At 36.7% G+C, this 19,877-nt stretch overlaps 2 protein-coding genes and 1 long non-coding RNA gene across 9 annotated transcripts in view; 2 read left to right on the top strand and 1 right to left on the bottom strand.

The window, feature by feature from the left end:
* dnah5 (dynein, axonemal, heavy chain 5) overlaps positions 1 to 6,056 on the bottom strand; it is a 77,345-nt gene extending 71,289 nt beyond the window's left edge. For 2 of the 3 annotated variants that reach the window (XM_015357045.2, XM_015357046.2), the window contains exon 1: positions 5,892 to 6,056. In XM_015357045.2, the coding sequence (XP_015212531.2) occupies positions 5,892 to 6,056 (165 nt within the window). Of the gene's footprint in view, positions 1 to 4,479; positions 4,569 to 5,891 lie in introns of those variants that run through there. The other variant, XM_015357048.2, reaches the window with a different exon arrangement.
* On the top strand, positions 4,547 to 6,279 carry LOC138241592 (uncharacterized). Of its 2 annotated transcripts, none has more exons than XR_011190841.1 (2): positions 4,547 to 4,596; positions 5,918 to 6,279. It is a non-coding gene; the product is annotated as an uncharacterized lncRNA (long non-coding RNA). The 2 variants fall into 2 exon arrangements; XR_011190842.1 differs by lacking the exon at positions 4,547 to 4,596 and adding an exon at positions 5,311 to 5,524.
* Positions 6,280 to 12,088: 5,809 nt separating this feature from the next.
* triob (trio Rho guanine nucleotide exchange factor b) overlaps positions 12,089 to 19,877 on the top strand; it is a 141,757-nt gene continuing 133,968 nt past the window's right edge. For 2 of the 4 annotated variants that reach the window (XM_069195264.1, XM_069195262.1), the window contains exon 1: positions 12,089 to 12,577. In XM_069195264.1, the coding sequence (XP_069051365.1) occupies positions 12,508 to 12,577 (70 nt within the window). In that variant the 5' untranslated portion in view covers positions 12,089 to 12,507. The remainder of the gene's footprint in view (positions 12,578 to 19,877) is intronic. The other 2 variants (XM_015356925.2, XM_015356922.2) reach the window with 1 other exon arrangement.

Genomic DNA, 19,877 nt, shown 5'->3' with positions numbered 1-19,877 from the left:
GAGCAGCAGATGACCTGTTTCACTATTATAAAGGTCAGAATTACATCTTATCGGCACTCCTGTATCACAACATGGTAACTTTTCAAAAGATTCCAGTCTCCTTTACTCCATCAGGGAGCTGTTTTGTTAGAACATGTTGTAATTTATAATTTACACAGTTCTTAATTTGTTTTTCATTTTTTTTCCACTCCCAAGACCTTTAATTTTTTTAAATGCATTTATTCTTATGATTTACCTTATATTAGGGAACATTTTCTTAAGTCAGAATGATAATTTTGGAAAATGTATTTTAAATAACCATATTTCTAGCTTTCTTTTATTGATAAAAAGCTTATCTTCATTCCCTTAATTCCTATTTAGAAGGTCCTACAAGTGGACTGCAGCAACACAGAAACATATAATAATATTGTTAATGACAAGACTGCAAAAGATGTAATAACAAGACTGTTCAAGATAAGAATGCTGACATTCTAATCACTCTATTTTTACAATAGTGTTAGTTAATATACTGTATTACAGCGCATATACAAACAAATAGTGAGAACCTACACAAGTATCAAAAATACCAGTAAGACCTCTCTCACATTCCCAAGAACCTGGAGCAAATTGGTTCAATACATGCGAGTTTGGAAAGTCTTCCATGGTTATAATCTAAGTTACACTATTCTTGTACACAAAAAGTACATTTGCTGATAGCTTAGCATAGCCAACTAGGGAATATCTTTTTATTATTCAAAATTAAAATGACTAAAGACTGTTGGTCTGGAAAGGTTCCAACCTGAGTAATATGTTATTTTCAAATGTAAAGAAACAAGGTCAACTCTGAGACTCCACTTTATGGGTCAAACGCCTTCTGGCCTGTGACAGAATCTCTGCTGCCCAGGGGGGACTAGACAAGATACCCTCAGTGCCAGCCTCACTGATGTGTCCTATACATTGCTGGCTAACACTAAGCTTCACCTAAATGGAACAGAAAAAATCATTATCACTGAAATGTTAAATGCAAAATTCTCCCACAACACATTATACTCAGAGTCCTATTTTTATGCCATAAGCCCAATATATCTTTGAAAAGAAACAGCATAGATAGAAATTGGTTTTATGTACAGTACATTTTTAAAATATTTTAATGTGAAAGATGTAGCGATTATAAATATTTAATGGGTTTAAGAGTTATTTCTCTAGTAAACCAAACCACTAAGAGAAACTCTGTAACTAGAGTACTTTTATAAATAATTCATGAAAATGGTCACTGAAACCATCTCAATGGAAACAACTGGGAATCCTACAAGATGAGAGCTGTTCACCAGTTTACAGAGGATTAAAATATAAACTGTACATACCTCACTGTTTTTGAAACAGTACTCATCCATTTTCCTTTTCAATTATATTCTACATTGAAGTATTCAAATTCTAAAGTAAATTACTTTGACTAAATCATCGCCTTAAGTTAACAGACCAGAGTAAGATAGAACCATCAGTGGCATCCTAATAAGACTAAGGGATGAAAATAAAAAAAATGTTATTTGATTGAGACCATGCTGAAAGAGATCAGAATACTCAATTAAAGAATGCCAATGTAACTGCTAGTTTGCTTGACACTGTAGTTATTAATTCATGCACGAGTAGCATCTTTTTTACAGGAAGTGTTTCATTTTCCTTAAGGTAATCACACCCTAAACACTTCTATGTGAAATCGCTGATCAATACCATTCCTTTGAACTCAAAATCAGTATTAAGGAATGCTTGAATGTTCATCAATAAACAGAAAATACAGTATATTAAATAGAACGATGAGCTGTGCTACGTCATTTTTAATCCCCAACAGTTAGAAAACGTTGCCACCTAGCGTCATAATCCTAGAAACAAAACCAATTAAAATCCTGCGACGTTTTAAATGTGTCATTTTATTGAATTTGCATTATATTCTTCAGACATATTTTACAATAAACATCATACGGTTGACACATTAACTGCTTATCGTAGCATGAAATGACTATTTTTATTACTTACATAGAAAGAAATCAAATGAAAATTCATGACTCACATAATGAACAGCGGACGGAAAATTACTGAAGGGATAGTAAATATCGTTATATAAACAATACAATATCATTCAACACAAACTATAATACCCTACTGATAAAATGAACCGTAAATGGGGTTTTGTACGAGAAACCTTAAAATACAGTACAATCCACGTAAGAAAATTTGGATCTGATATCACATTTTATACTGATGAATCAATTGCTGGGTGGTTACAGCAGAGGGCGCCACATAACATTAAGGTTGTGAATCTACAAAAAGCGAGTCATAAAGCAGTTGGAAACTGGATAGTCATTCATCCGATACACGAAGCAGAAGATTACTGACTTGCTTATCGTAAATATATTTTTACCAGCAGATTAAGGGTTGTCCCACACCACCGCACGAATTTTATATTTTACCAACTTTGTTTCCCAAAATTCATTGCCTGACTTAAACTACTGTTTAAATAATCAAAGCAGCAGTGATTCCACGGAGAAAGGATTTGCAATTTCCAGTTAAATAAAAAAAATAAAGGTTTTGTATAGATTTTCTGCTCTTATTTACATAAATGCATGTTGTATCTGTACAATCTATCCAATGTCAGTGACTATACAGCTGTATTTATAATCTTTAGATTAAAGTGTTTTATTAACATGGAAGTATCCTTCAGGAATTTTAAACAAACACAGTACCCAGATGAGAAACTGACTTCAGACTAATTGAAACTAGAAGAAAATTACACAATTTCCTGACCTGCATGCTTAAAGCCTCACAAAATCACTTTGTCTTGGAGAAATAATACTCTCTTTGTGACATGTGAAACACATCAAGCCTAATGTCAGCTTTTTCCCTTCCAGAGGCTTTATCCAGTGAAAACCCTTTACCTTTTATCCAGCAGAAAACTGCCATCAAGCGATAGTCTGTGATGTGCAATTTGCAGAATAGTATTAGATTTTACTCTAACCTGGGCCACAGTCAGACAAAAACCTATGTGGATTTGTTTCCATCAGGTGTCTAATGTAAAAAGCCACCTGTTACTGACTGTTATAGACTTATTTCCTGATAAATAAGCACATATATAGGTCATATGCTACCTAATAATACTGGTTTGAAACTGTATTGTGAGTTTTATAATTGGGCACTTTTCGATTTTCAGGTTTGTTTCCCCCAAAGTCTCTCAGGCTGCTTTCATTTCTCTGAAAGGAGATTAGTAAATTCCTATTAATCCAGCAGGATTCTTTTTTTTATCTTTTAGCCCTAAATTTACTATTTGCCATGAGTGATCAATATCTCTTCCACCCTATACAGCTATACCATGGACAGCTTGTGAAATTGCTTCTTATAAGGACCTGCCAGGGACTGTAGCTGCAAAACAAATCTGCTTTAAAGAATCAGAAATGAAAGAATACTTGGATCATGAAGAGATACAGTAAAGAGGTACTGTATAATGCAGTAGTTTTTGTAAAGCTGCCGACTTCAGCTATTTCCAAAGCATTTGCCAGCTATGTGGGACAATATTTAGCTCTCCCTGTGTGCATCCTGGTGCTTCGATTTCACGTTTTTTCCCCAACTATTTTGTAGTTGGTGCCAGGTATTCAACAGAAGGGCAGGTCAGGTCTGGACCTGGAAAATCACAGTCCAGCATATTGTATATGTCAATTTGTCATGGAACTCATGAGTAAATTCAGATAATTGGTTAACTTAAATCAAAAGTACCCATTTCAGTGGTTAAAACTGAACTGTTCCAAGTGCTCAGAAATCGACAATTTAGATGTGGCCAACAAGACCTGCCAGATTGTGCCCCGCCAGTAACAGGGCGAGCAACAGGCAAGAAAAAACAATACAGGAGAAATTAAAGATGTTTTTCATCTGCATTTCCTTAATTTCAAAAAGCAAACCTCTGATTATCTTTTACGTTCTTCAGCAGTCAGTTTGATCTGTATTCCACAAATGTAGTGTTTCATTTTTATATAGTTTAATTTACACAACAATCACTGAACCATAGCACATCTTCCACAGTCTAAGAGTTCAAATCCATGAACATGCTCAAACTGGCTTTGTAGTTCTCCACTGTTGACACTGTCACTCTGTGGAAGTTTTGTGTCCTTGTCTTATAAGCCTGGCACAAATCAATCATATCTTAACCACAACCATCAAGTGATTTATTCAAAGATAAAAGGGCATGTGCATCTTGAGAAAATAAGTCAGTTGCTGTACAAAAATTGGTTTAGTAAACTCTTTAGCTGAACTCTTTGAAAATATATATGGATTTATTTAAAAGTTAAATTGAGAAAATGTAAAAGACGAAATTAAGGAAAGCTATTTGAAGAACGACAGAACTTCTTTATACAGATCTCCTTTAATGCAAAAGTGTTTTAACTGCATTTTATAATTAAATACTTCACAATTTTAATAATTCGGGTTTATTTAAAAAAAAACTCACGAACTTACTTGTACAGCGTATGTCATGTCCTTTTCTTTCAAATATGTTATTTTTTAAGTTTAAAAAAAATCTCTACCGAACTTGAACAGCAGACACTACCCAGAACAATTTCCACATATTTGCTGGTGCGTATTGTTATTTTGTTTTCTGAATGCAACAGACGGTTAAAGTTAATGAATAATGTGCTCGTATGTGAACAGACATAAAATGTTAATAAGTAACATTTTGATATCATGTCACATAGTAAATAAACTTGTTTAAGCCCTGGTGTCGAATGTAACAATATCAACAAAATGTTGCTTTTTCTTCGACGCTTCAGGAAGGGTACAACATCAATTGATTTCTGTAAACAACTACGAGTAAAGAACAATATTTTTCAGAATTATTTTTCAACTACAATACAATATATCAAATAAGAACAGCACACAGCTTTTTCTTGAAACTTCAACTTGCCTAGCTTCTTCATTTACCCAATAAAACTTATTCCGTGCTTGGGTTTGGTTTTCGTGGTACAATAAAAACAAAATGGAAACCTACCTCCCCAATAATCCCCAAAATACTCCCTTCCTCTGTACTGGTCATGTTTCTAATACAGCATTTTGTCTTTTTTTTTGTCTAAACTATCGATCGTTACTGCTAACTTAATTCACATCCTGGGCCATTGGATGTTAAATGTACCTTCACTGGGTAACAGGTGTGTGAATTCCACGTGTATTAAAGATAGACAAACAAGCAATTAAGTAACAACTAGGCTATTTATGCTGAGAGATTTCTATAGGGGGCACCGAAATAAATATAGCTCTCGCTGTAGTGGCCTGGAGCCTCCTTGATCACGCGTGACGTCTTCAAAATGAGGTTCAGCATCCTAATCACAAGACTGAGGGGGACGAGTAAACTACATCTAATGTGCTGTGATATTACATTACTTTCAAATATGCTCAGCGATAAAATATAAATTTATGAAGCCACACCACCCTAAGTACAAGGCATTTACTGTCCATGAAATTCAAAATTCGTCTTATTTCATTATTCAACTGTCCTGAAACCGCACGGGTAAGAAAAAAGTGACTTTTGAGGACAAATTACAATAACAAGGCAGCGATGCAAATTTGCAGATTTCCTTGAGCGCAGTCTTCCGAAAGAATAGAAACTACACCGACAGTCTGTACCTCGATGCCCTGCTTATTTAAGATTTAGCGACTAAGGAAATACTCAGCATGCAAAACAGTTGCGCCTGGAAATGTTTGATATTTGATTTTTTTGTTTGTTATATTATAAGTTTCCTTTACAGTTTTATAAGCAATAAGAACGGCCGGATTGCTATTTCTGTTGATTCAGACATCCTCAACGAGGAACATTGCATTCTATAAACTACACCGGTCCTGCAAAATCTAACAAGTTAAGTTAAATATTAACAAACCTGTATTTCCTTTATGTTTTCCACAGGGGCGATATGTTGATTTGGCCTGCTCTTGAAGTTGGATTTCATCGAACGTGCGTTCAACTCTGCGTTTTTATTTGGGGTACTTTTTGTAAAATACGTGAACGCAGGATTGGCGCTTTTAGCCCTCCTTTGGTTTTCCATTGTCTTCTGGTGGATTTTTTAAGGATCATCGACATGCAATTTGGAAGGAAATGGATATGCAACTGCATTTGTTTTGTTTCCTTGCTCTTGGATCGTACTTTCTCACGAGGTTGTTGTCAATGGTTTCCTTGGAGACGACACCGTCTTTTCAGCATGCTTTCCCACTATCAACAAAATCAAGTGATCCTGTATTGTATTCCAATAGACTAGTTAAATATCTTTACTATTTTGTCGTTTTCTTAAAATAAAATTTTAATACATATATTGTATTTTGAGACAAAATACACAATGAGCGTACAGTACAGCAGAATTTCACATTTCACATCCACCTCCATCCCTGGTGCATACTGGCTATATTCTTTTTTTGACGTGCCTTCATTACAGTTTGTATTTTTAACTTTGAATTGCAGTGAATAATTTTTATAGCTGTAAATCAGATGGACAAAAGTAGTTAAAAAGTAGTTACAGACGACAGAAGAATTTCTCACATTATAGACCTATTAGACTCGTTTATAACTCTGGAAATTCCAGGGTGAGGAGGATATGTGAATATGTGAAGTAAAATTGTAGTCTAATCGAATGCATTAAGTAAAACTCCGTCTGCTTAATTGAATCCCATGAAGGAAATCTTTAAAGCAGGAAATGCACCTTGTAAATGATATTATAAAAAAGTGATAATTTTGACCGATCGAATGAATAATTCTTGGAAAATGAAGGATTTTTAGATATAGTATCCAAAATATAAAGGAGGCTTATCGTCATTATATAATGTCACAAGATAAGTATATTTGCTGAAAACACCTGAAGATGGCAGTGTTTCGTGGAAAAGCAATTTGCCAGGCTGATATCAGAATTGTCTGGTTGATTTTATGCTTCACGTTTTTGCCACAGAAAAAAATCTCAATGATCAAAACATGCTCAAGAGAGATTTTGTGTACATACACTTTTGAAAAGATTTTATGTACAGTATATAAAAGTGTCTGTATATTAACTGCTGGCCATCAGTAGTTCTTTAGGGTCTTCAGTATTTCCTTAAATCACTTGAGTTGGCAGCATAGTTAGTTATTGCCTCAGCTGTAAGTCCACTCCAAGGGCAAGCAGCAGTGTTTCACGCTGAAAATGGAAGTTATAGCCTGTAGGCTGGCATTGACAGTGAGATTGGGCAACGTCAAACACTGTGACAATAACAGCATTCTGGAGCAGAATGCACATTGACGAGGTGGATCAATTCTCAACCTCTGTGTTCCTGTTTGTTTGCTTTTTTAAAATGAAAGGATGTGGTAACGAAGGGAAATCCCATTCATCTGTTGCAACTATAGAAAAATCACAGATACTGACAATCTGTCCAAATTCATGGCTTACCCACATTTTTAATCTGTAAAATGGTACAGTTTGAGACTGCGTGACGTTCCAAACTCACATGAAGCAAAAAGGACACATGAAAACAGCTCCATGGCATTCCAATGGATTAGCGGAAAGACCACTAATGAGCACAGAAGTATGGACGAAGGTACTCACCTCTTCCTTAGTGCCACTGGAATGAAAAGTACTTTGTGTTGCTGGTGGAACATTGGAAGAACCTCTCAGTCTGCTTTGTTTCAGTTCTAGAATGACCCCACATACCACTACTGGGTCCTCCCTGACAGAGTTTCCCCTGAAACACTGACCACTCACGTGTTTGAATTTGCTGTTTCCAAACCTGATAGGGAAGGTGAGACAGGTGAGTGATCAGAACGAAAGTCATGACAAATACGGCAGCATTTAAACATTCAAGACAAGAGTTCTTGTTCTCATTCAAAATTATGTCTGAGGTCTGCTGTGGTTGCCAGGAATTACAACTGAGGAAGTAGGATCTGTTTTGTTTCAGGTACAGGTTGCAAACAGGTTGGTACGTAAACAGATGAATCATATTTATGCAAGAGCAACATTCATACAAATGCAAGGTGTTTTGGTGACAAAAGTGTCATCACTAATCTTAGAGTTAAGAGACTATCCATCAGCTGCTTACTGTGAGACACTTGTCAAGACAAACACCACAAAAACTATGTCTGCAGAGTTCCATTGAAGGTTAAGTGAATATGTTTTTAATTTAGAGGGTGTGGGAATGTTCTAACCATGATATTGGGCTATCACATGTCAATCAATGGAAAAGTTGTTCCAATTCCTGTAGATCAACAGAATGATGCTGAACAGTGAAATTAAGTAAGTTGCCATAAAGCTGTGTTTTTGCTAACAAAATAAAGGTTGTACTCTCTCAAAAGACTCCTGTGAGCATCCGAGGTATTGATTATACCACTCAAAGAAGCATGTAACAAATGCTTGCTGGAAATATGAAGAGACAGAAAATGAATGAGATGAAACCCAAACATGAGTATATGATATCATTGAAAGAGACTTCAATGTTTTATGTCCTAAAAACATTGCAAGAAAATGGTTTTTGTTTGACCTAAGAAATATTGACTTTGAACCCATGAGACACAACACAATCAAGAGAAAAAACACTGACATAAGATGACAAGATACAATCCCTGAAGGGGAATAGTTGAAGATGTTCATGGAAGAATCTTGTCGAGGCTTTCATCCAGGACTGGATGAAATAAACTTACAATGATGAGTTTTAATTTTGGATCTGCTGTCATTTACAGTATATACTGTGCATTATGTATTTCATGCTTCTATGCAACATATACTGCATGTACTGTAATTGCACTTCATTGTGAATCATACAAATATGTACTTCTCTGAAAAAAAAAACATTTTCTCTGATCATATTATTTTACATAAGTTTTCAAATCCTGAAGAATGGCAGGCCAGAATGAGCAATTGATTTCTCCTGTAAAATACAATTACTGGCTCTATGAAAACTCACAAGTAAATTTACAAGAGAAGTAAAATACAAGATAAACAGAGAAGACTGTCCTATATTAACATCCATCCATTTTCTAACAGCTTCTTCCAACTCAGGGTTGCAGGGTAGTGAGAGTCTATCCCAGCAAGCAAGCAATGGGCCTGCAGACTTAAATCACAGAGAACAGTTTAGTGCAGCCAACAAGACCTCAAAGTGAGACCTTATTTGCAATAGAGTAAACTGTGAGAATGGTGTCATGTTATAGACCAAAATATAGATCCACTATATTTTGCCATCTCAATACAGTTTTAAAAGACAAACACAATTTAATACAAAGTACTGGTACTGTACATTTCAAAGGATATTTTATAGTTATCATTGCAGGGCAGAAATACAAATACACACACACCTACACCTAGGGCCAATTTTCCAGAAGCCAATTAACCTGCTTGTTTTGGACTGTGGGAGGAAACCTGTGTGAACACAAGGTGAAGATACAGTTCAAACAGATAGCACTGCAAATCAGGAACCGAACCCAGGGTCCCAGCACTGGAAGGCAGCAATGCTTACCACAGCATCAAACTGCTACCTCCCATATGAGCAATATCTGCTCAATAGATCATCTGCTGAAATTCTGTTTGCTTTGGTAAATCTGCGTTTTTCAAAATTCTCGCATATTTTATAACGCATGTACTGTAATCTGCTTTTTCAAATTTTCCTTGTATCCTTATACATAATTGATCTAATCTTGCTTGATCATACATATCTTTGTTTTACCTTGCATCTCCCGTTATTTCATTTTGCCACGCTTTTACCTGTGCATATCATACTGAACTTTCATAAGGAATAAACTTTCATTTTTGCCATATAAAGGTCATGCACTAATAAACCAACATTGTACTGTTCTGGGGCAGAAACAGTTGTATTGGAAAACAGAAATATTATTTACTTTAAGTGCAATATTCCAAAAGATAAAATGTTTGTTTGGTCAAACTATCGAGAGACAGCAGCAAGCACTCTCTGAGGTAAGAGTTAGCCAGACGCTGTATTGCAAGGAAGGTTGGGGGGAAGTGCTTGAGTTAAAGGTAGTCTTCTGGATTGTAGGATTTCACACATGTGCTAGCTGACATGTCAAAAACCTGCAGCTCAGCAGATGTGCTGTCAGTCCTCAGTCACTTCTGGGCTTCACAGCTGAGCTGAGATGTGATTAAAAAAAACAATCATGTATTTGCTCTAGTTTGAGAATCCAAACTTTTCACAAGGTATAGAAAAGGATTTCTTCATTTCTCCAGTTTTGTTTATTAAAAAAATATTACAAGTCAGAGTTACTGTATTTGTGGCAAATTAGCACTGAGCCTTTCACGTTGTATAAAAAATGTCTCCAATATTCCGTGTTCAAAACAAATCGTAATCCATTATGCATTTGTTTGATACATATTTAACATAAATATGCCAGTGTTACAAGAGAGCTGCTTTGCAGAATGCTTAGTAGAAAATGTTTACATGGATATAAACAGGTGTTTATGTAACAGCACTCAATAGCTTTTACACATAGAGTAGCATATAAAATGTTTGTACTATTTATTTGAAGTAACTTAATTCACTATTTAATAATAATAATTTGTTACCAAAAACTATCCTTTTAAAGTCTGTTGAACATTTTTTTAATCTTCCTAAGAGTAGAAAAGATTCCACCTAAATTAACTTTGGTCATGGGGTGCTAGTACTTATGGCTGGAACTCCATTATGTACTTATAACTATGTCCATATTTCAGTCCTTGGGGACTGTCCTCTAGTTTTTATTCCAAATCTGACCTTAACTAGATAGCTGAACTCATTATTCAGATCAGAAATCATAGCACCCAGTGTTTAAGGGCTTAATAAGCACATAAAGAAAGGTTACAAATCAATGGAGGCCATTCAGCCTGTTTGGTCAGGTGGTAGTTAGAGGCGAACGGGTCCAAGGGTCTCATCCAGCTGTTTCTTGAAAGCAGCCAGGTTCCGACTTCAGGTTAGGACTTCAGCCTGAAGCCTGGCTGGGTAGTTAACATTGCTAAGCCAGTGAGGACTAGAGCTGCCCTCATATCGCGATATGATACACCCCGGCAAAAGGGCCCCGCCCCATGTCGTGACATGAAAGGCCCTATATCGCGATATGACAAAATCTGTCATGTCCATGTCGCGACATGAAGGCTGTATAACACGATATGACATATCCCGACAAAATGTTGCGACATGGAGTCCATATGTTGCGATAGGACATACCCTGACCAGGATATGCTGACCCCATGTCACGACACAAAGTCCATATATCATGACATGTCCTATCTGGGTATATCATGTCCTGATATGAAACCTTTGTTGCGACAGTGGTGCCAGGGTGGCATGAAAGCAAGGCACCAGTCGTGATATACGCTGCCGCGATATACAAGCTTTATACATGGGGTCCCTATCATGACATGCTGCGGAGGTCTTGTCGTGATGGTATCCCACAGTTATGCGTTTGGCAACAGCGTGTCACGGTAGGGAAAGCAAAGGAAAACGTGCCTTAGAAAATAAAAACCATAGATCTTACAATCACGGTGATTTTACATACATTACAACCACAGGTTTGTGTCATAGATGGTTAACTTGTTGCCATGCGTCATGTCTTAGTATTATTCACACCTAAGGAGAGTCATATGTTTATGGATATTGATTGTCTTTATAATGTTAAGGGTATGAGCTAAACTGTAACAGCACGCTTGAACTCGGCAGACGGGGTCACTGGAGGTCAAAGTCACCGTGCATGGTCACGTGATCACCGGAAAAACAAGGCGCTATATCTCGGGAACGAAAGCAGCACAAACGCTACTTTCAACACCACATTATGATTCACGCATTAAAATGTGCACGAAACCGGGGAGTGACGACAAGCAGTTTGAAGTGGTCAGTTGCAAACAAAACCCTGCCTCAGTTTTCCAGACAATCTGGACAAACCATTAATTGAGGGAAAAAAACCTCCTCATCAAATGAGATATTTTCTACAGTACATCAGTGTCATTTTAAATAGAAATACATTCTCTGACTGAATTCCCCCCCCCAATTAAGCTTTAAAATGGCAACATTGGGGGGGATCACAGCCTATAAATGCAGGTAATTTTCCGGGGCTCTCTCTCTGGTTTAGAGGAAAGCTGTGGCCTCGACAAAGGCGTGCACTCGTCCGAGGGAGCAGACAACAGAGGGTATACCCCCTCTCCCTCCGCCCAGCGTGCAGAGCCTCATTCACAATTCACAGGTTTCTGCGGCCGGCGCCTTTCCTGTTCCGGAGGTTCCCGGAGACCCCCGAGCCCTCCCCCTTCCTCCGCTGACTTCCCCTTCGGCTCCACTCGGGAGAGCCGCCGGCCGGCGCTGCCGAGATGTGGTATCCAAGATGGAGGACTGCTGCTGCTGCTCCTAGCACCGAGGAGTGACTCTGCCTGTGCGTGTGGCATTGCAGACGCCGGACGGCCTCGGACAGGGGGCACAGAATTGCCTCGCGTGCTTGACACCGTAGCAAACGCTGTCTTTTTTTTTTTGTTTGATTGCGGGGGAGGATTTCAAGCTGCCGCCTGGTTTTCCACCATGAGTGCGGGAGAAGGAGCAGAGGAGACCGCAAAGGACGCGGCCGACATAGCGGCGTTTTACAAATCCGGTAAACCAGCAGACTAGGGTCGAGCGCCGCTGCAGCGTGCAGATGCAGGGGGACATTGTTTCCAAATTGCCTCAGTATGTTTGAAGGGGTGGGGGAGGATAATCTGGTGAAGGGAGACCCGATCTGTGTGCTTCCCGACTTCTTTGCCGTATAAAATGGCAATAGATCGGCAGCCATTATCAAATCTAGCTATATTGTGTTTGAGACATTTTATGTCTACAGAAAAAAAGAACATAATTGAAAAAAAGACGCTGTAATGGAAACTGTTAACATGCCAGGACACAGCGTTACACATTGCTTGCATTGTTATTTAGTTCTACACTGAAATGTATGTGCAATAGGGAGACAATGTTGAAGCAGTGTCTTTTTAATATGAAAACGTGATGATCAGCTGAATGCCTAGAATAAAGATTATTTCATACATTTTAGGCTGCAAAAGAATCCCTTCTTAACGTGAGTTTACTAATTGGACGATTTGGGGGATAATAACAATAGCTTCGATAGCTTGTGGATGGCGTTTAGTAGCCTCTGAAAAAGGGTGATGCATGGAAATTAGAAAGGCAACCTCAATGTGCAGCGGTGAAACAAGCGTTAGTGTTTATCACGATGGCGTGTTTTGGCATCTTTAATTGAGCATTTTTGAGTGGAAACCTAGTAAATTAGATTATTAATAGAACTGTAAGAGTTGTTGTACACGTTCACTTGAATAACTTTCACTAAAAAAATAAGGTTTCAGTTCAGAAAGCCTCAATACGATGATATTGTTTGTATATGTACAACAGGAGTTTTTTATATAAGAGGTCTGGATGCTTTTTGCAGAAGTTGTCTGGACATATTAAGGTAGATATTTTGCCCGGGTTACACACACCAAACATGTATGTGATTGGTGTTCTTGGTGTGGGTTTAAGCATTGATAAATAGTATTTATCAGTGCGTGATACGAGGACATTTCTTTTAATCTTTGCTTCGGCTTCATCGTTTCGAAACGTGCCGTTATTCAAAGAAATGGTGCAAAAGTATTGACTGAAGCGTCAGTGATTTATACACAGTGTTGAAATTAAACAATTTAAAAGATAAAAGGGCCATTCTGGTGCGATGATGTTCCTGTAAGTGAAAGCCGTCACCCTGACTCGCTTTCTGTTGACTGCAGTCCTTGTTACAGTCCTGTTAAAACTTTAATGGGGTTAGCTTGTGTTCCTGTGGACAAGTTACGCACATCTCTCATTGATATCTTGACTCTTTCCCACAAGACTCATAGAGATTTAGAGTGAAAATCTAAATCTAGCATCGGTGCTGGAATAAAATTCTGATAATACCAGGATTAACGTTTATTCAGGCGCAAAACAGCTGTTTTCAGGCTCAGTAATTTGCGGTCACAGAGCAGGATTACAACAGCATAGAGTAAACCTATAACCAAAAAACTACAATATGTATTATTTGGAATGAACTGGCCTTGTAACTGTTATTTTGTACTTTGTGTACGAATGAGTGGTTTGTCTGGTTTGCTTCAGTATCTCCCTTGAATGTTCTTGCGTGTCTTAACGAATAAATCATAAAGCAGCCGCTATTTTTTCAATTTAAAAAATGTCTGCAAATCCTGGAAGACTTTTGTTCCGTTAGATTATTTCCCCTTTCAAGTTTTAAAAATGAAACTATATTGTAATTTTGAAAGCTTTGGCCGTTCTATCTCCAGCAGTTGAGTTCAGTTCTTGAGGGTGCCTGCACATTGGAAAAAAACGTGCTCACTGCAAAATAAAGACCAATAGATATCTTAAACCAGGGCAATACGTCACCCAAATACTTAAATCGTCTTATTGAGAATTAGTAGATTGAAAATTTATATGCCTCAAGATTAGAGGTAATCTATTTTTTGGGGGGTTTGATAGATCACCTCAGAGTCATGCTAATACTTCAAATTGAAGAACAGACCATTTACATTGATTATTCAACACTTATAGCAAAGAACAAAAGAAACTGATTTGTCGGACAAGAGAGTAGAAAGATTTTTGGGATATAATCAAAAACTTTGTTCACCCAAATCAATTGCAGAACTATAGTTCATAAAGCAACTTTGACTCTGTTGCATGATTGCCAAACCTTGACAACAAATGCATAAACTGCATGCATAAGATCTCCTCAACAAATCATATTTTAACACATAAAAAAGAAGATTCGGTTTTAGCAGATTACAAACATGTCTGCCCAAGACAAAAATGTAAACATTTGTTTAATCAGAAGGATATTTTACGTTATACGTCCTTGCTATGGTGATTAACACTGCCTGCTTAAATATCAGTAAGCAAGGTTAGAAATTGCATCCATGAGCTCTTAATCTGCCCTGATGTAGATTGTTACTAATCTGTGCCTGTAGGAGATATGCTGCTTGTAGATAATAAACCCTATAAGAAAGTGATACATTGCTGTATTAGGAGATGCCTTTCAATTTGTGATGACTTGGAACTAGAGATAAGACACCTTTGACAATTCCCTGAAATTAGTATGAGGTTAGTGTGATGGATCTCCTTCATGTGAGTTATTTTGGAATTTACCAAGTGAAGAATTTCAATTCTTTTATTGTTAGGATTTAAGAATGCGGAATATGTTCTGTATCATTTCCTACAACTAAATTGCCTGCTGTTTCCAGATGTCAAGTGGAGGAAGCAAGATGCTGCTTGGTTTTTGTTTCATTAAAAGAGCGGTGAATGTATTATGGTGGACAGGCCACCGATAGTCATGTCAATATTTGTTCAGATAGATTTTGTTTTAGCATGTCTTCCACAGGTTAAAAGCCCATTATGAACAAACGAAGGGGCTCTGTTAAATTTAAAAGGAAAGGATGTGCATCATGATTCAAAGTATTTAGTGTTAAAATGACTAATGTTTACAGATGTTCACTTTTTCATACTATTATGTGAATTGGCAGAAAACTGATGGAATTAAACTTGAATGGATACAGAAAAAAATATTTCAGAAGTTCTGAGAAGCCCAAGACCTGTGAACAGGTCTGATAGCAATAAACCCCAGAAAAGCGTGATTTATCAGACATTATGGAAACAAACTTGAGCCTATGATGCGAAATGTGGAAGATTTGTCTTCTAAGGATTTTTAAACAAAAAAATATCTCCATTAATCCAAAAATGAGAACCACAAGCATTTGTAACTTATTAAATGAAATTATGCTGTGGGTTTTACTTTTCTGCTTTTATTACCTTGTTTTCGATGGTCATTTCTAGGAAGAATTTCTTTTTTTACCAAAGTTGTGGAGAAGGGAGCACCTGATAGTTGTGGTCTTTTGACTCAAAATATGTGTCAAGATCATAGTGGTTTTTACTGGATCAGTCAGGAGGGCGGATGAGTCAGCCTGCATTGTGATGGTACAGAGTGAAGGGATAGGATTTTGTAGTGGATGATGATGAGATGAAATGCTTGCACTCAAGGGACATTGCGTTTATGGTGCAGGGAATGTCTGAGTCATGTTGCATGAGTCTTGCTATTACTTTCTAGAAACAAAGTAGGCTGCATGTTGATGATTATTTTGTCCAACAGTACATTCACTACACATCTCTTTTTGTAGACGGTATAGTGTACATGATATTTACTGATAAATGTTTTTGTTTACATGTGTAATACTGGAGCGTTCTTGACTTCTCTGTTTTTAACTGATCCTTGTGTTACCACAAGCAGTGCTGCTCTTAAGCATTACAGGAGATCCATGAGTGGCCAGTGAGAATGGAAAATGCTAGGGTTATTGTTATTTGGGACCCGGCTACAATATCAACAATGACTTTACAAGTTGTGTAAAGCATGTATTGTATATGGTATAAGGGTGCTGTTGCTTTACTGTTTTAGTCAGTTGCTTCTACTAGCTTAGGAATTAGTAATTTCCTTGTTGTGCTTAGTCATTAACCATATTGGTTCATGTAGATTACAGTTGGTTTGTGTCAGTGGCTAGTGGACAAAATAAAAAAATAAAATCCTGGTTTTCCTGGTTAAGGCTGACAGATCAAATGATCTGGCAGCACTTAGGTGGGCTTTTGATAAAAGCTGTAATGTGTGTTTATCCTAAAAGCTATGTAACTTTAGTTGAAGTGGTGTAAAGAAATAGCAACATCTTGCAGTATTTATGACTAAATATTTCAGGATTTTATTTAAAGAAGGATTAAAAGTTATTTAAAACTTAATTCATTGTCTTCTGTAAGTTTAATTGTGCTTATTGGATTTGCTTTTCATAAACAAATCCTTTATTTTGTACTCATGATAGTGAACTAGATACTGATACTGCAGATACTGGTAATGTCTCATTTTAATAGTAATGATTTAGAATCTCCAGATGTGTATAATTCTGTTGCAATCTTGGTCTGTTGTCACTATGTGTTGTTTAATATATCTTTGTATTCTGTATCATTCAGTGGTGTAACCTGTTGGTTTACAATAGTGAGGTTGGATTGTTTTTTTGGGTTTTGTTGTTAAAACTATTTTTGGGGAAGTGTTGTACTTTCGTACCTTGTATGTTTTCAGTGATTTAACGGATTTAAAGGTATCATTTTCAGAATGATCACAATTTCTCATTTTATTTGCCTGATTAAATGCTTTGTCATCACATCATGTGTTCCAGGAAAGATTGTTCCACAGATTTACACCGCACATTCTAAGAAGAAGTCGGGTAAAGGTTTGTGTAGCTGACAGAGGACTCACTTACAGATTTAAACATGAATATGGAAATGTTTTTCTACAGCTGGGTGATGTAAATGTAATATATTAGAAACACCCAGCACTTACACTGTATATGCTAGCTTCAGGAGGGACTTCCTGACTTCAGGAGAGATTTATTTTCTGAAGCAGGTTGTTTGAACTTAGGGATACTTTTTCTTCAAAGACAAACGCCTTTAACTGAAAAGTGCTTCTGCACAGTGGCTCTTGTATTTTGGCATGTCACTTCCTCTTCTTCCACATCGACAGTTCCTACATGTGCTCCATGGCTGAGGTGATTATTGCCATCTTCTAACGCCATAAATCAGTATGCCGAAGACCTGTCCATGTTTTAAGGTGGCCATTTTTATCAAAACGGGTTCAGTGCTCACCTGCATATGATTATTTCGAAAACCTTGTTACAGTAGGTAGGTACCAAAAACAGTAGCTTAATCTTAATTGATAGGCTGGTTACTTTGTCTTGTGGAGGTAGTCCAAATTTAAAATTTAGATGTTCTAAACTAAATATTTACTTAATGGGAGCAGCACAGTGGTTAGCATTTCTGCCTTGTAGTGCTGGAGCCTTGGGTTCATTACCAGACCTGAGGCACTCTGTGTGGAGTTAGCATGCTCTCCTTGTGTATGTAGACCTTCGTCGTCATCTTTTCAAGAAAAGTTCCATATTTTGTAGCTCTTCAGCCTGTTTGCTTGGTCTCTAATTGGAGGTGAAATTGCAGAGATCTTTTGTGGTTTTCTTCAAGTGAATGTCTTTTTCCCCTTATTTTATACAAAATGCTCTTATTTTTTTGAGAATGGAAGCTTACTGTATGTTCATTGCATATCAATAGGCTGTTAAGAGAATATAACAGAGCTGTATTTAATAAACATTCTTTGAAAGAAAAATATTTGTGCTTGAATTGCACTATTTGTATTGGCCAGTCTCATGTGCAATGAATTTGTAGTTACATTGTAAAACAATGTCTTTTTGGCAGTGTTTATTTTTGGTATGCTCACGTTTTGATGATTTTATTCCCCCCTTTAGATGTAGTCTTAACACTGAACTTACTTTTGAATTAAAATATAAAGAGTGAGTTATAAGTTCACTCTAAAGTTTACAAAACTGGGAAGACTTGAGGTGTCATGGAATGTCCCGGCTCTAAAATGGAACAGCTTGTCTCTGTTGAAAAGATCTTTCTTCATTTGAACAGTTACTCACTACTCTTGTGATTGAAGATAAAGCTTTCATTCTAAAATTGTGACATTGTAAAGGTCATGACTATGTTAGTTGTTACGATAAGAAACTTTGGGTAGTTTTATAATTAAACAGTGAAATCTTCTTGCTTAGTCTTCCTTATAAGCTCGGGTATTTAGCTGGGCATTCCTAGTGAATAGAAATGTTTCATGGATGAGTACTGCTGTATTCTATTTGATCATTCTTTTTCATAGTGGTTTATAACAATCATTTTTTTTTCCGTTTGGTGCCTTAAAGTGACTAATTCACAAACCTTCCTTGATTCTCTTTTTAGAGAGAAGCAGTGTTACAACACTTGTTTGTATTTTAAAATAGATGCACTAAGCAAGTATTTAATGTCTTGGGTAAGTTGTTGACTTGAAGATCGCAATTGGCATCATTCATTTTTCATCCAGGTCTGTGAGAAATGCGGTTACTTACAGTGTTCAGACATGTTTTAGGAATCATAATGTATGTTATTTTGTGGTTAATTTTGTTGACTAGCACTGTTTTATTTTAATGAATTAGTTTTATTGAATGTTTTATTTAATGCCTTTTGACAAGTGATTTTCTCTAGCTTTTAAAAAAAAACAGACACTAGCTGTTGGAGAAGATCCTTAAGTTGATCTTATGTCACAGTGCATTAGAATCAATTTTTGCATGCATGTCTATTGATCTAGAAAAGTAAGTGCAAAAATTAACCAGGTGCTATAAACCCAGGATGGTTGTGCAAAAATCAGATTTTCTGGCTCATAGTAGCATATGATCATATTGTGGAAATAAGAGTCAAGGCCTGAACAGAATGCTTGAATAGTATGATATGAAGCTAGCTTTTTCAGATACAACCTGAGGACAAATTAAGACAAGACAATACACCGATGACAGTGGCTTCTACTTGCTTACTTATTTGAAAGAAGTTTCCATTTGACATTGAAGAATCTACTTTAAATGGCTAAAAAGATCCAAAAGAGCATTAAATTAGCAGAGCTCCAATAAGAGTGTTTCGAGAAACGGGCATTGCAGTAAAGGTGTCAAGGGACTTATGCTGACGGTCTTGGAAGCTTGGAGCAAGTCATTTGTCTAGATAAGGAGCATCTGTGTAAAACTCTGTTAAATGAGTAAACCTTGCATGAATTGTAAAAAAGCCTAATTTTAAATGGGGTACTTTTTGAGGTTTTAAGGATCTCTTGGATCCAAAATATTTAATATCTTAATGAATAATTACATTAAAATAGCATAGAAATATGCATATCTTAACTGCTATACACTATTGTTTCATGGATCTGAGTAGCACACAATGAATTAACTGTTGTATCAGAGAACAGTGGTACAACCATAATTGAACTTAAGAATGCAGTATTTTAGAAAAAAAAAGATAAA

This window comes from Lepisosteus oculatus, chromosome 10, assembly GCF_040954835.1.
Source record: "Lepisosteus oculatus isolate fLepOcu1 chromosome 10, fLepOcu1.hap2, whole genome shotgun sequence".
Lineage (NCBI taxonomy): Eukaryota > Metazoa > Chordata > Actinopteri > Semionotiformes > Lepisosteidae > Lepisosteus > Lepisosteus oculatus.
The sequence above is the reverse complement of the archived record's forward strand: the minus strand, read 5'-3'. Positions and strand labels throughout refer to the sequence as shown.